The sequence below is a fragment of the Acromyrmex echinatior genome, chromosome 5, assembly GCF_024713525.1.
Source record: "Acromyrmex echinatior isolate Ae372 chromosome 5, ASM2471352v2, whole genome shotgun sequence".
NCBI classification, from domain to species: domain Eukaryota; kingdom Metazoa; phylum Arthropoda; class Insecta; order Hymenoptera; family Formicidae; genus Acromyrmex; species Acromyrmex echinatior.
In genome coordinates, this window is record NC_141856.1 from 11,018,971 (window position 1) to 11,034,849 (window position 15,879).

The 15,879-nt window shown below is 32.7% G+C and overlaps 1 protein-coding gene across 4 annotated transcripts in view; it reads left to right on the top strand.

Moving 5' to 3' along the window:
* The window catches only part of LOC105153587 (neo-calmodulin), a 62,465-nt gene extending 48,972 nt beyond the window's left edge, over positions 1–13,493 (top strand). For all 4 annotated transcript variants that reach the window (XM_011068518.2, XM_087406114.1, XM_087406116.1 and 1 more), the window contains 4 exons: positions 1,275–1,376; positions 1,482–1,617; positions 2,086–2,234; positions 2,908–13,493. In XM_011068518.2, coding sequence (XP_011066820.1) covers positions 1,275–1,376; positions 1,482–1,617; positions 2,086–2,234; positions 2,908–2,939 — 419 coding nt within the window. In that variant the 3' untranslated portion in view covers positions 2,940–13,493. The remainder of the gene's footprint in view (positions 1–1,274; positions 1,377–1,481; positions 1,618–2,085; positions 2,235–2,907) is intronic.
* Positions 13,494–15,879: the final 2,386 nt, after the last annotated feature.

The window sequence follows — 15,879 nt, forward strand, 5'->3', positions numbered from 1 at the left end:
ACATATATATATATGTATATAATTATTTAATTATTAAAAATTCAGATATTAATTAACCCTCCATTGTTCTCGCTCGACAAATGAACGTACACTCGTATGAACCTGTATATATGTTACTGTTTAGTTGCATCGTTGCCATAAATTTTCTCAGGCCACGTCATTTCAATTTTCTCAGAGCAGGTAATTGTTAAAAGGAAAATTAATAATAAAAGGAATAATAATAGAAAATAAGAATAAGTTAAAATTATATTTACGTTCTAAATCTTTTTATTAGTTCATCTCAATGTGTTAGCTATATCTTTTTATTTTTCTATAATAAATAAAAATTACACTAGCATTTCTTAACGCAAAAGTTTTTTATTATATAAAAAATTTAGTTTTATTGTTTGATGTTTTACGTATCATATCATATTAAACAATTATTTACGGTTAAATTAATGTAAAAATTTACTTTTGCGTCGATAAAGTTAACACCTTCAAAATTTTTAATAAAAATTATTTTTAATGAAATTGAGAAACAATAAATATAATCTAAAAGGTTGTAAAAAAAAGTCAGAAAGTTTCAAAATCAATATTCATGCCACATCCATGCAATTAAAAAATCAAATTTGAAATGAGCGTTTGCTTTACGAGAGCAGTGTAGAGAGGGTTAAGGAAATTTTTTGTGTAAAAATCTATACGTATAAAACAAATTATCGATTTGAAAGAGTAATCACAAAATCTTCTGTTTTCGACTCCGCGATTTTGGAACTGAATTATGTGTCAAATGACCTTATAAGACATCATAAATCAAGTTAAGACTAGAATTAAAGAGATTTGGGAAAGTCAAAGTTCGTCATTAAAGCGTCAATCCATATACTTTGAAGCATGAATTTTTGTGTCAATCCAATAATTTAAAACTTCATATCCGGAAGTTTTGCTGGCGATGAATTTGAAGTCAAATTTTTACAATTCAAAATAGTCGATTTAATATGGTGAACTGTGTTCAAAAAGAACGTTTTAATTTCTATGAAAAATATTTTATTATTAATAGAAACGATTATAATAACAAAGATAAAGCAAATTTTATTCATGAACTTATATATTACATGTTTTCATCGAGCTTTGCAATTAATAATTAATCAGTGCATAATAGGACGCCCGAGAAATTGTTTCAAATACATCAGACAATAACTATTTGTCTCGAGTATGATAACGATTGGCATGGTAACGACGAGAAACTCCGTTATTTCAGAATTCAAAGAGCATGGTAACGAATAACTCCGTTATTTCAGAATTCAAAGAGGCATTCATGCTCTTCGACAAGGACGAAGATGGCACGATTACGATGGCGGAATTAGGGGTTGTCATGCGGTCTCTCGGTCAAAGACCATCAGGTGAGTAATTTGCTCTTCGCGAATCTCGAATACATTCTCGGATGCATCCGAGTAAAGTGTCCGGAACAGTAATGAATAAAGCAAACGTTAATACATTTCTTTCAGAGACAGAACTGCGCGACATGGTGAATGAAGTGGATCAAGACGGAAACGGTACCATCGAGTTTAATGAATTCCTGCAGATGATGTCGAAGAAGATGAAAAGCGCCGACGGAGAAGACGAACTTCGCGAGGCGTTCCGGTAATAAGTTCTCTACTATACATAAGAACTCCAAGTACCTAATTGCTTCTGGGATAATTGCATTGAAAGAACGTCCCGAAGCAACTTTTGTTCATAGGGAGAATAGAGCTTTTAAGGGTCGACAGGAGAGGAGAGACTTTTAGTTGAAGACAAATTTCTTTATGCTGAAATTATGGCTAAAATACTGCATGGATAGCGTTTTAATTGCGATATTTATAATCAAGAAAGTCACCTGAAAGCTCGTACAGAGATTTTTTTGAAAAAAAGATAAAATAAAAATTCATTCTGCTATCTCATCCTGATGTGTACTACAATGTAATTGGAGTGCATATCATTTTATTTATTATAATTTTTTAGAAATCAATTTGCAAAATCCGGCTCTGTATGCACCTTCGCAGCTTCATAAAAAAAGAAGCCAAAAAGCAAATTTGGCAATTGGCAAAAGGCAATTTGTTCGTTTCGTTTTAGAGTGTTCGATAAGAACAACGATGGCTTAATATCTTCGAAGGAGTTGCGACATGTAATGACGAATCTTGGTGAAAAATTATCTGAAGAGGAAGTCGACGATATGATCAAGGAGGCTGATCTAGATGGCGATGGAATGGTCAACTACGAAGGTAACGCCTATATGTTCCTTAATGTGTCTGTGTGTTATAATTTATCCTAAGTATTCATATACATATTTCCATGACGCAGCTGCTAAAAAATATTAATATGAATGTAGATATGTATATAGAATCCCCTAAAATTCACGCCTCAAAATACTGTAAGAAAGTTCTCGAAAAATTAAATAAAACAGTCATTGCTAGTATTTTTATTTTAAGCAGTCATTTATGAGATAATAAGGGATTATGAGATAATAACTAAATTTAAATATAGCCAATTACAAACTACATTTATAGCTTGACATAATAATTATATATAGAAAGTGCTGCAAAAGAGAGATATTAAAAAATATGAAAAAAATGTATATATATATTTTTAATATTACAGTACGGTATAAAATTGTAAAATCTGACGCGAAACGGATATAAACAGTTAAAAATAATTAAAAAACTAATATATAAAAAAACTATAAATATAATAATAATATGTAATAAGTAAACTGTACATTGTGTGTGTACATTATATGCTTTTCGATTAACAATTAATCAGTACAATATAGGATGTGAATATTAAATTTCTTCTAAACCTGATATTCGGATTAAATATACATATAACATTTGCATAATTGTTATCACAAATTATTAAATTATACGTTGAATTATGTGTTAATCACTCGTGTTTCAGAATTCGTGTCGATCCTAATGTCGAAAAATTAGTTCGGAGATCAAAAGAAGGATATAGATTCGAAGATAACGAAGGATCCTTGACGGAAGCAAAAATGAATGGATCCGCCACTCAAGTTCCTCGACTTCGTAGGATTACAGCGAGAAATCGTTTCATGTCCCATGAAACTATAATCGCAACCGTCGAGGGAAAAAAATCAAAAGCTCGACGACTGATCGACCGCGGCATGTACGACATTGTGAGATCGCGAAAGCGAATTGCACCAACATACCAAATTTACTCTATAGCTAAGGCTTCGTGAGAAAGACCGGCGTGTTGAAGATTTCGCGCGTAAGTAGCGCAGGTAGACGATTGAGGAGGCATCGGAAGTCTTTGGCTTCGAGCGGGATGCGCGATTCTCGCCGCGAATAGTAAAGGTTTCGGCTTTATGGCCGGAAAACTGAGAGGAGAGACTTTCTTCCGCGAATTTTGCACATACGTACACGCATTATATACACAGGTACACCTCGCGCTCCTTCGGACTAATCTTATAGACGAATACTTGAAATTTTTAGATATAACGGAAACGTAACGTAATGTTAAAATAAAGAGAATATGTCCAACCGACGGGGGAGGGAGGCGTGACCCGCCGCTACCCGGAACAATCAACCGAGCTTCGTTTAGACTTTTACGTACCCCCTAATCTTTATCTCCCCCCTCCCCTAATAATTTTACGGAGCGGAGAATTTAAGAGTTACTTAGCTTTCCATCATCCCTTTGAACATCCCCGCGAGAAAGTCTTGAATATATATATATATATATTAGTACACGATATGTTTACATGATATATATATATATATATATACATATTATATATACATATGTTATTATACGATATTCCTTTTACGTCGCTTTCCTTGAAATGCGACGTCCACGAAAAGTATTGTACTTCGAGTGTTTTTACCGCTTGTATTACAACGCAGAGGCGCGCGCAAACCTAATGTAGTGACACACACGTCTCCCGTCCTTGCCGTTGCCCTCATTGCCATCACTTCCCTGATTGTTTAGAAATTTTAGAGCGGACACATTGATGACACGCTGAAGAGTGATTGATACTACCGCTTTCGCACGTAGCGTGAACTGGCCGATAATTGTGGTGCCGCGTTTCTGTAATCGATCACCGTCGGGTGGACGAGTGCCCTGGTTGAAAAAGAGTTTTGAAAGTCTAAACGCTCAAATTACTGTGACATTTCCTGTGGGAACAATTTAAGCAAAGCACTTGTTATCTAAGAGTGCAAGATTTGAAAAGATGTTCGATTGATGTTCGTTCCTTGATTATCGAAGGAATAACGATTTTGTTTATCCACGGGCTCATTGGTGAAGTTTCAAACGGAGCTGATGCTGTGACTGAATTGACAATCCCTCGTTACACACCCAATGAGTATAGGAGGTATTATGATAATTAACAGGTGCCCTATAGTCAGGTACATGTGGCAGTGGCTTTTAGTAAAAATAAGAGAAAAAGAATCTAAGCAGAACAGAAAATCACTATGACATTATGATATTAAAATGGTGATTCCAAAAAATGATTCCAAAATGATTATTAAAAAGTCACTTTTATTCGATTAGCTACGGTTCATTTGAACATTAAAGTGGCATTATCGCGACTTGTTGTTCTGCTTGGCAAGCCCTTGCTTTGCAAGCCGGGAACAATTCAACCAGGGATTAACGCGAAGCGCGAGCACTTTTTCATTCGTAAACACGGAGGGATTATATAATGTGATTCCCTTGAAAGATGAAAAAAAAAAAATGGCACGACGTGTTTCCGCTGTCGCACAATCAGTATCGCTCGTCGCACGTCGGCGTCCAGATTCAGGAGCGTGTAAGCTATGTGCGCATTACGTTATGGTACCTTTAGACGTGTTATGTAAGAGAAAATGAAGCTGTGCGCGTTAACACGCGTGACATAGACCCATAGATAGTACCTAGCGACCCATAGTGGCATATAAAAAAACACGCGGTCGCAAGTATAAACGATAAACTGTACACGTGGATTATTATATATTATACGTGATGTTGTGCTACCACGAAAAAGAAGAGGAAACATACATGAAATACATTCTAGATATAATTATGTACATACGTCCTCTCCGCTGCCCGTGCTCCATACACGTACACGCCCTCACGCACGCACGCATGCACGCGCGCGTAATCCGATCTGACACGAAGCGGAAGTTGAATAACGCGCGAGCGCATCTGTGGCGTACTATCAATCGGAATAATTTTGTTCCACTTTGTGCACGTGATGTTGCGTTATTTTATTTAACTTTCTGTTATCCCTGACAATCGTTGTGATAACGTGTGTTAAACATGTTTGAAAAAAATACGCACGCATTTGATTGGAGTAACCCGTAAAGATTATGCTTATCTGACGTGTGATGTAACGTGTAATGAATATATGGAAATTAATTATTATTTGTTTATATTTGTCTATTTGTATAGCATGATTCTTCTGCGGGTTTGTCTTGTTAATCATAATTTGTGAATTTTCATAAGAGATTAGGTTTTCTATTTTTTATAAAAAAGTGTGTATGCACGTACATATGTATACATATATGTATACGCATTTTTCATATGTCAGCAGTACTTTATTGAGAAACTTTTCTTAATAAAGTACTAAACATTTGATTAACAAAAATTTACATACTTGACAAATATTTAGTATTTGATTAAGAAAAATTGCATTGCAAGTTATTTTTTGTTTGAAAAGATTATCTGATATGTGGAAATAATCTATTATTTTTTCTTTGATTTTCTCGAATTTTGTCATTTTCTAATAAGCGATTCATAAATTAATGATTCGTATTTATTACTTGCAAAAATGACATTTAAATCACTAAAGTAAAATAAGCTACAGTAGGATTTTTCAATTTACAATTTGTTTTATGATTTTTACAAGAGTATAAAAAATTATTTCAAATTTTGACTTATATCCAAATACTATCGGTTAAACAATATCGGTTAATTAATAAAATAACAAACTGTTATCATAATATATAAATAAGAAGTTTAAAAATGCGAATTAAAATGCTCTTCTTTTATTTAAGCACACGCGTTCTTTAATGAATCAATCTGGATTTTGCAATTTTTATTTGGACTTGTTAGTCCTTTCAAAGTATTTAAAAGCTCGAATACCATCGTGAATAACGTACCGAGAAAAAAACCAATTAAAAACCTTATACCGATTGACTGTACGTACATGCGCTAAAAGATAAAACGGGTGAAAGAGCGAGAGAAAGGATAGATAGCATTTTTTTTTTAAAAAAAGAGAATCCGGGTGAAACGCGCGTGTTTCGAGATCCGGGCAACTCGATCACTATTCTTTCCAAATACGAAGAAAACATGAAAGGCGATTGCGGCCTGAAACATTTGTCGGACGAAAACGGTGATTGCGGATAGGTACTCAGAGGCAGACAATAAAATCTGTTGCTCTCTAATCCGATCGATCGACGATTACGTTACATTTAACGGCGAGCCTACCGTATTATCACGGTACGAATGCGCGTTTATTTCGAAAGGATGGCACAACAGCGATGGGAGTTCAGGTTGTCGTGAATACGAGGAACCTCGATGATTTAATAGATGCGATTACTTGTACATATGACGCGTGACGTATGATTAACATAAACTTATATTACTTTTGCAGGCGAAAACTGTGATTTTTGATAGAGCCATTGATTTCTCGAACAATCCGAAACGTGGACAGTTTTACTACAAAGATAATCTAAATCAAAGTTTGAAGTACGATCAATTCAAATAGGAGATGTATACGCTTGACTAATGACCTAATCCGACGTAATGTATCTCTCTGTGTCCTTAGATCTTCAGAATTTGACTTACATTATTTTCAAAGTAAAACAGTTCACGTCGCGCCTCCGATAGAGTACTGCCATAACACAGATGAAGATACTTCATTTTTGGGTTTGAAGGTATTAAATTAATTTGTAAAAAGATTTCAACAGCTTACCGGCAAATAAAATTCGATGTTACTTCCATAATTCTTGAGGAATTAATCTCTATCTATTTTTAAATTTAATTTAACAAACTAACATGCTACTTCCAAAAGTAATTAAAGTAATTAAATTTATGACAGTCTCTTTTCGATGGCGCAATACAATTTACGAAGCGTACTAAGCGAAAAAGAAAGATACAGGAAAAGGAAAGGTATACTTATGTAGCCGACGTTCATAGATAGAAACGCTTCAACACGCGAAATATGAAAGCGAAAGTGATAGCCGCGTTTTTGACAATAATATATTTTCTTAACGCTTATATATCTCGAAGCGAGATGTCCCACCGCGCAGTGTCTTTCTTTCCATTGGGATAGCACCGTTTCATAGTAAACGCTACGTTCATTATGGTTTTCGATCTACCAATGCTCGTGATGATCGATTACGCTTATTCGTCGACGTACGTTCTTAACGAACGTTCGCTCTCTCTCGTGTTCGATGGTAATGGCGAAATACCAAAAGCACCGCGACTCGAAACACCGCGACCTGGGATTTGGAAAGTCAGGCACCTGAACGAATCAGCACGGCGAACGGCGACACACTGATAGATAAGGGAGAAAGTAAAGGGTCAGCTTGATAATACGTCACAAACATACATAGCAATGTATAACGTCCGAACGACAATATCTCTAATGGTTTAACTGAGGACTTCGACAAAAGAGTTCTCGAAGAAACAGATATATACGCAGGTCCGTTCCAGGCATTAAGTATCCTAAATTATATACCTATACAACGCAACAATGAGATAAGCCACTGCACGTCGCTATTTGTTCGTCGCAACGTATATTAGTCACGCATATTAGATTTCCTATTAACCCTTCGCATCTCTCCTCTTTAAAGAAAATTACCGTTGATAATTTTCGGGAATGACGGTACACACCCGTGAGTTTGTTGTGTACGACTTGCAGGAGAAATGGTTAAATAATAATGCAGAATATATACGGTCAATAGTGGCAGTTATTAATTGCCATGTAAGGACCATTTAGGACAGACAGGAGTTACTTTGATCCTTAAGGATAACTTCACGATTCTAGTAATTGAAACTTTTTTTTTATGAAACTCTGTAGTAAAATTTTTTTTATTAAATACTTTTCTTTTATTTTATTGTTTAAAACATTTTTCGTCGTAGGATTCCCTGCTAATCACGAACAAATGCAACGCTCGGATTAAACAGAAATTAAAAGGTTATCCTTACGAATCAGAAAAATTCTGATATGTAATTGTTTTTAAGGTATCAAGGTTTCCGAAACAATTTTAGGGATTTGAAAATGTGAATTTGCTTATACTGAATTTTGCGAGAAATTTTGTAACGCCTGTATACGATGTGACTTTGCCTAATTTTTTTCTACTATCAGTGTAGTGACAGTGCGACACGCGCAAGTGTAAGTACAAAAGGATTGCTGACGTAAGCATGCAGTGAATTTCTATACATATGCATACGAAGAATGGATCGTTTGCCGACACGATAGAAAAGAACGTTATCGCGGAAAAAAATACAGGAATCGTGTCTGTACGCTCAAAATGCAGCGTAAAGCTTTTTAGATTTTAATTATATATTAAATGCACTTTATATTCGAAAATGATGAATTATCCTAACTATTTGAGGGGCAAAAGAAGTCAATGAGCATTTGGTATATTTATGCGGAAAGATAGACAATTGTTATTATTACAATATCTGTCATTTTAATCACATTTTATCGATATGAAAACTGATAGTGATGTGCCCATAATGTACCACCAGTTACGTAATCTTATATTATAGTTATTACTACGTGGCACATAAATTGTTCCTATCATCCCTCAAAGAGTCAGGAGATCAACGTTCTTTGCTCGAAGTGAAGATTTTCTCTCCCACACCTCCGTGATTACATTTCTGTTCAATGCGAGAATCGATTTCTCGGAAAAACCTCGAGATATATTTATTATTATATTATCGTTTGTGCTCCAGAGCAGAGCAGAGATATTTTTATAGATTACATTTTACGCCAAATCCTGCTGTGCAGTGTAATACAAATATCATACGTTGCAATGTATTACATTTTTTACAGGGTGTATCGAAAGTTTCGCGCGGTTTCTTTCTGCTATAATTATCGCAAATTGAAGTCACAATAAATTAAAAAATAAATTAAAATATAATGTAATGTAAAAAAGTAAAAAATTTTGTGTTGAACAAATTTTTTATTTCCGAAGCTCTTATTTACCTAAATATTTAATAAATGACTGTGAAATTTAATCGAATTTTCTATAATGAATAGCTTACTAGACATTCATCGTACAATTTCATGCAGAAAGAGTGCAAGATACTTGATGCACCCTACACACGTTAATTGTATTATATTATATATATATACGTATATATACAAGTTATATATTCTCTATCAAGTTATTTTGCGAGCTGGAAATAAATTCAAGAGCTAACGTTCTTGGCCACGTTCTCGCAGATCTGCCGATCTAATTGTCACTTATGTACAGGATGTCTTGGAAATAACGCGCTTGTGTAGAAAATGGAAATTTTAATTGTATGTGCAAACATATATTTTTAGCGCAGAGGAGAGTACGCGTATATTTTCATTATATTCCTTAGGACACCCTGTACATTTTAACGTTGCCCTCCAGAAGTAAAGGTGAGTCTTCCTTCCGACGTGTTATTTAATTGAGACTTTTCTCTTTTATTGAGACTTTTATCATCGATCGTTGTCCGCGTGCAAGCCATTTGAATAGAGAGCTTGAAAGGTAAACCGTTGCAATTATAAATGAAAATTATAGAAATTGTGGAAATCAATGAGAGATTTTCTTACAATTTCTTGCACGGGTACTGTGCGTGATGTTTAAACGAAATTTCATGACTCATCTTGGCGATCGTAGTGGCATCGACTAGCAGAGCGAATCATTTCATTAATAACTCTTGCGTTATTTTATTACTGTTACGAAGTATAGGGCTAGTTTAAGGGACAAATTTTTTCACAAACTGTATTATCGACTTCGTTGGCACGGAGAAGTATAGTTCATAAAATACATATTTAATAATTATTTAAAGGGGAAAGAATTATTAAAAGTTGTCGACATATTAAAGATTATTTATATTTATGTATTGTTACTAAAGAGAATTTATATAAAAATAAGAGAAAATGAACGCTAATGTAAATAACTCAAAAAGTTGCATTTTCCCTTAAGCATAACCCTATTTGAAACTGATATATATGTTTCCTCGAAAATTTATGAATCGCACTGATGCAAATGTATTTACATCTCTTTACGAGAAGACGTATCCATAAGATTGAACAGTGCTGTTATTTCCCGTTCCCGTTAATCAAGATCACGTGTTTGATTCACTCATTTTAACGGTGCTTCGCGACCTTTTGGAATTCGTCCCAATTTCAAATCAATATTTCAAGCGTAGCCTGTAAAACGAGCGACTTCGAGGCACCTAAATCACTTCGAGGATGTTCGAAGTTTCGCCTAAGCAACGCAAGCAAGCAAAAGGTGTAATATCAGCTAGCTTAATATCAAACACACGTTAAAATATCGCAAACACATAATAATCAAATTACATATACGTTAAATAGATATGCGTGAAAGAACCTGATTACCTTAGACGTACGATAATTAAATGATAATTGTTAAATAAGTGTAACTAGATTATAATCAGCGAATGAAAAGTTACTCTTTAAAAGTAACAAGTTACAGTTACTTGTTACCGAGTAGAAAAAGTAAACAAGTTACTGTTACTAAGAAAAAGTAACTTTTTGTTACTTTTTTCAAAATTGACGGCGGGCGGGTGTCTAGAGGCTTTCTTCTAGTCTTAAACGCTATGAATAGCTTGTGTCCAATCGTATGCAAAGTAACGACAAAAGTAACTGTAAAATTCGTTACCGTTACAAAAAAAAAATGTAACGTACGTTACCGTTACAATTATAAAAAAAAAAGTGACGCAGTTACCAGTAAAGTTACCCAAAAAGTAACTTGTAACTGTAACTTCGTTAACGAGTTACTTCCATTCCCTGGTTATAATACATAATTGCGAGGGCTGTCGCTATTAAGCGACACGATCTTCCGTTCATTAAGGATCTGCGATTTTGTCGTATTATATCGGTCCGTATTACACCGCTTTCTTACGAAACGATTTATAGGGTGTGATTGTAGGCAACGTGGGAAATCGTATGCTTGGCATGCAACATTTTTGTAACGTTGTATCTTTTGGGCGTCGTTTGAGAAGTTGCGTCATTTTCTAGTTTCTCCGTTTCTCGTACCAATTACTTTCAAGAAGCTTTTTTGCCTCGATCAAGGGTAGTTCGTTACATTAATTTCAGCCAGTAACAACGGAGATAACAAGCGCGTTCTTTGTGATTGTCTGTTTCATCGAAAAAGATTTTTTTTTTTTTTTTAGTCGCGTGATGAAACTTCTTTGCGCCTAAATGCCACGCAAGATAAAAATTAGATAAAATCGCGGGAGCAGGCAATAATCGTGTACCATACAATACCGCGGCCGAGACATAACGATGTTCAAACTAGTTGTAATAAGGAAATGTCTTTCATCAATTTTGTTAAACGTTATGGGAAGTACAAGCCATGTTACTGGACAAGTATGTGCGTGTATTTCTATATTTCAGTCTAGTTAACAGAGTGAGAAAACGTCTGATAGGGATCCTGCACAATCAATATATTGCATCTTTAGTGGAAGAAAATCCCAACTGCTAATTATTTTTCTAGAAATCAATTAGCAATTAAAAAAAAGAAAAAAAATATTTATATTATTAAAGATATTTACTAATTAATTAAATAACTTATAATGTATGGTAGTTATAGAAAAATAATTAATCACAAAAATAAATTATATTAAACGATACACCGGAAGGAAACTATTCATCGCAACAATTTCAGTTTCCATTTTCTATAAATTAATTTTTTTATTATACTCGTAATAAAAATGACAATTCTTACAGTTGCTATTTTTTTCTACTGAAGATAATATCAATCCTGAAAAATACGATGCAAGGAGGCGCATGAAATAAATTAATAATAACGAAGCAAGTTGTGATTGAAGATTATAATCGGGGGAGATAACGTTAAGAAGATAGGGTAAAAAAGAAAACAATAAATGGATTTACATGGAGAGCTATATCGTGCTGTGAACGAAATATTTATATTTTTACTTGAAAGAAAGAAAAGAAGGCTATGAGAGGAAACGTTTGTAATGTCGAATATCCGCGATAAGGAATGTGCATGACGTTATTTTTCTAGAGTGAAATCTAAATAGTTATATTATTGCGTTATGGCGAAACATATTCTCAAGCGACAAGCAGGCCTAAACGCGACTTTTTACGATGATAGACTTAATGCGTGTACGAGCATATTTGGTAAAGAAGGAATACGTTTGTCGTTTATTTGTTATTTTATATGTACTACTTGATGTTGTGCGTTGCTAAAGTTATTCCGCAAATTATACGACATGTATCCTATAGATCGTGAGCGACTTTCCCAAACGGTTTGTATCCGTGTTGTTGTTGCGAGTTTGGTGTAATTATTCAAAGCGTTTGTGCATTTAACACTTGAGCAATTACGTTTTCAATATAACTGCAGCTTTTTGGTATTATAGTCATTTAATTGGTTTTTCATTTTAATTGAGCTTATCTTATTCTATTTTTTTTTAAATTTTTTCAATTATATGTTTCGTTTTCCAACGTCATTTATTTGAGAATCAATTTATTACTTATTAATGATAAATAAATAATTATTCGCATAAAATGATAATTATGATTTTGCGTACGCAGTTGAGTGCATTCAACACATATGTATGTATATACATGTATGTAATAATGAGATAAAGAGTATGCTATTCTTGTTTTCACACTTAATTGGCTTCTTCGTAACAATGTAATGATTAATGAGGAAATTCGTAAAAATATATCTATATTCTGCGATAGTAAATTAATAACAAGTATAAATAAAATATGTTATCTTGGCAGCAGATGCACTCAATAATTTTCGAGATAACTTTGACTTAATAATCAAAATTTAATAAAAATTCAATATTATAGTGCGAGCTAAAATAGTTAAGCCATAAAGACTGGCTATTGTAACTGTCATTCATAAAATATTATACGAATAATCAAAGGATTAGGAATACAAAATAACGATATTTTAATATAATTAAAGTCGAAATTTAAAGAAACAAAATTACGTGAAATAGGAGAATAGAATAATGAAAATAAGCTCATTTTAATCATCATTTTTAAAACATTATTTAGTTACTTTTTTAATCTGTTTATTAACTGTGACTTTTCAAGTGAATATTCTACTCGCGTTTCGTCCTAGAGGGGAGAAAAGTCAGAGAGGACAGGAATTCAGAAAAGAGTACTGTATGTCTGTTTATGCATGTGTGTTTGTATGTTATGTGATGTTAAACGTACGACCATGTTACTGTGACGTTATGTACTATAATATAACACAACATAAAAAGTGGTGAACACTGTGTACTGGTGAAATGCAATACATGTATAATCGAGTTGCCCCTAAATACAGCCATTTTATAATGGATATTCGTTCGTAATTTTATTTTTTGACTGTAACCTTGCGTCAAGTTTATAATAAAGCCTATTCTACTTTTAATTATTACTACTAACTTTTTTTAATTTATTAACTTTTTTTAAATTAAAAATTTTTCTACCTTTTTCTCTTAATGCTAATACTTTTTTTCTATAAAGTCTTAAACATTAGAGAATTAATTTAGAAGAAGTTTAATGATTTTATGATATATGAGAGACTCTATAATAAGAGTCACACCATACGGTAGCCAGTTTTTATTGACTCGCTAGATTTTGTCAATTTCCGCTTATATTTGAATCACACTAATTAGGTATCATAAATGTTATATTTCAGCAACATAAATATGAAATGAGCCTTGGATGAAGAATTGTTGTAAAACAGTACTGCACATCCACCCATTTTCTAAATTTTTATGTTATTGTAACAAATTAGAATTTGTGTTTTAAAGAAGATAATTTGTGTTTTTAAAATAAAAAATATTTTTAACGAAACCGACCATGTCCAAAAGTGAAGCAGAAGATGATGGAAGTAGTCATGTCACGTTATGACAAAAATTGTCTCCAAGAAGAAATCAGGTTAATTCTAAAAGTGCAATTAGATTATTCGAATTGGGACCGAGAATAACATTGCAGGTTAAAAAATTAATTAAAATTAATGTAAATAATAAATTTATGGATATATTTAACCTCTTTCTAATGTTAACAGTATGTGTTTTAGTTAATCAAAGTGGAGAATAGATGGTGAACTACTTTATCATGAATTTATATATAAAACAGAAGAGGAGAAATTTGCAATAAAGAAAAGAAGAGAAGAAATTAAAGGAAAAAAGAAAAAGATTACAAGGATAAGAACAAGAAAGAAGCATAAAAGCAAGAACATAAAGAGAAATCATTGAAATTAGAAATTCAGAAGAAGAAAGAAAATGATATGCTCCTGTAAAAAATTACGAAGGAATCTACTGAAAAGAGAACTGGAGGAAGATAACAATGAGCAGTATTATTGTGAGGTAGGAGAAGAGTTTGATAAAGATACAAATATGTTTAGAATTTAATATTTTAAATATATTTAGAGATATTTAATTTGATAAATAACAATGATTTTCTATTTCAAATTTGTTCCAAAGAAAAACTGGTACAGAGACCACATAAGCACATAATGAGATACAAACCGAAGAAAGCAAAACTCGACAAATCTTAGAATAATATTAAATAATTTGTCAATAACTAAAATATCTTGAAAATAAAATGTTGTATTACGCGTATAAATGTCAACACATTTTTGCAAAACATATTAGAAAACATATATATAAATGAAAGCACTATTCAATTCGAGGAATTTTAATCTATCATCAGAGTATCTCCATTAGAAATGAAGAAAAGTAAATGCAGAAGAAAGTCATATAATTATACAATTAAGAAAATTGTTTATGTTGTGCCTTGTACAAGGAACGTTTTCTACGAAGTTTTTACATAGATCAACACATAGCTTATCATGTAATCTATAGTCGATGTAAAAAATAAGTAACAAAGTTCTCTACATTACAAAAATATGAAATTATTATTATATTTGCGATATTTATATTTTATGTGCTCTATAATCTGTTGTTGTCCAAACTTTTTTTTTCTTTTATTTACTTTTTGAATTTCTGCTCTTTGGTCTTGTTATTATTTCTCTCTCTCTCTCTCTCTCTCTCTCTCTCTCTCTCTCTCTCTCTCTCTCTCCAATTTCATTTTTGTCTCATCCTATAAATGAAATTATATCATTAATTCTTATTATATAAGATATATTTACATCAGGTATACCACTCGTGCATTCTTTTTCCGTTTTATGTTTATTCTGTAAAAACAAAGTATTTATTAAATTACGGTTGTATTTATATAAACTTGATAATAATTAAAATATGATAAAGTACTTGAGCAATCACTGCCATTCTGTCAAAGACTTCTTTACAGTGCTGAATTTTACAGTGCTTTTCTCTGCTGAATCTTCAAATTTTTACCTCTTTTTCTAATTCCATTGTTTTTCTCTTGATTTTACCTGAAACTCATGAATTTTGTTTTTCAATGTTGCGCAACTACATTCATCATTGTGAGACTTTTCGGCCTTGTTGGAGGACATGTTTGGTTGTGATAAATTATTTTGAGCTTTTTTTCAAGAATAAAAATAAACAAAGAAATGGAATATAAAAAAATTAGGCAAAATGATAATAAAATTGCTTATAATAACTTTAAACACTTCATGAGATACTTCTGACAATTCGCGAAGTTTACTTTTAAAAGGACGATCGTAAGAAATACAGAATAGGTTAAATGTGATGTAATTGGAGATAAAAGTAAACCAATGTCATACTATTAATTAATATATAAAACGCAACACA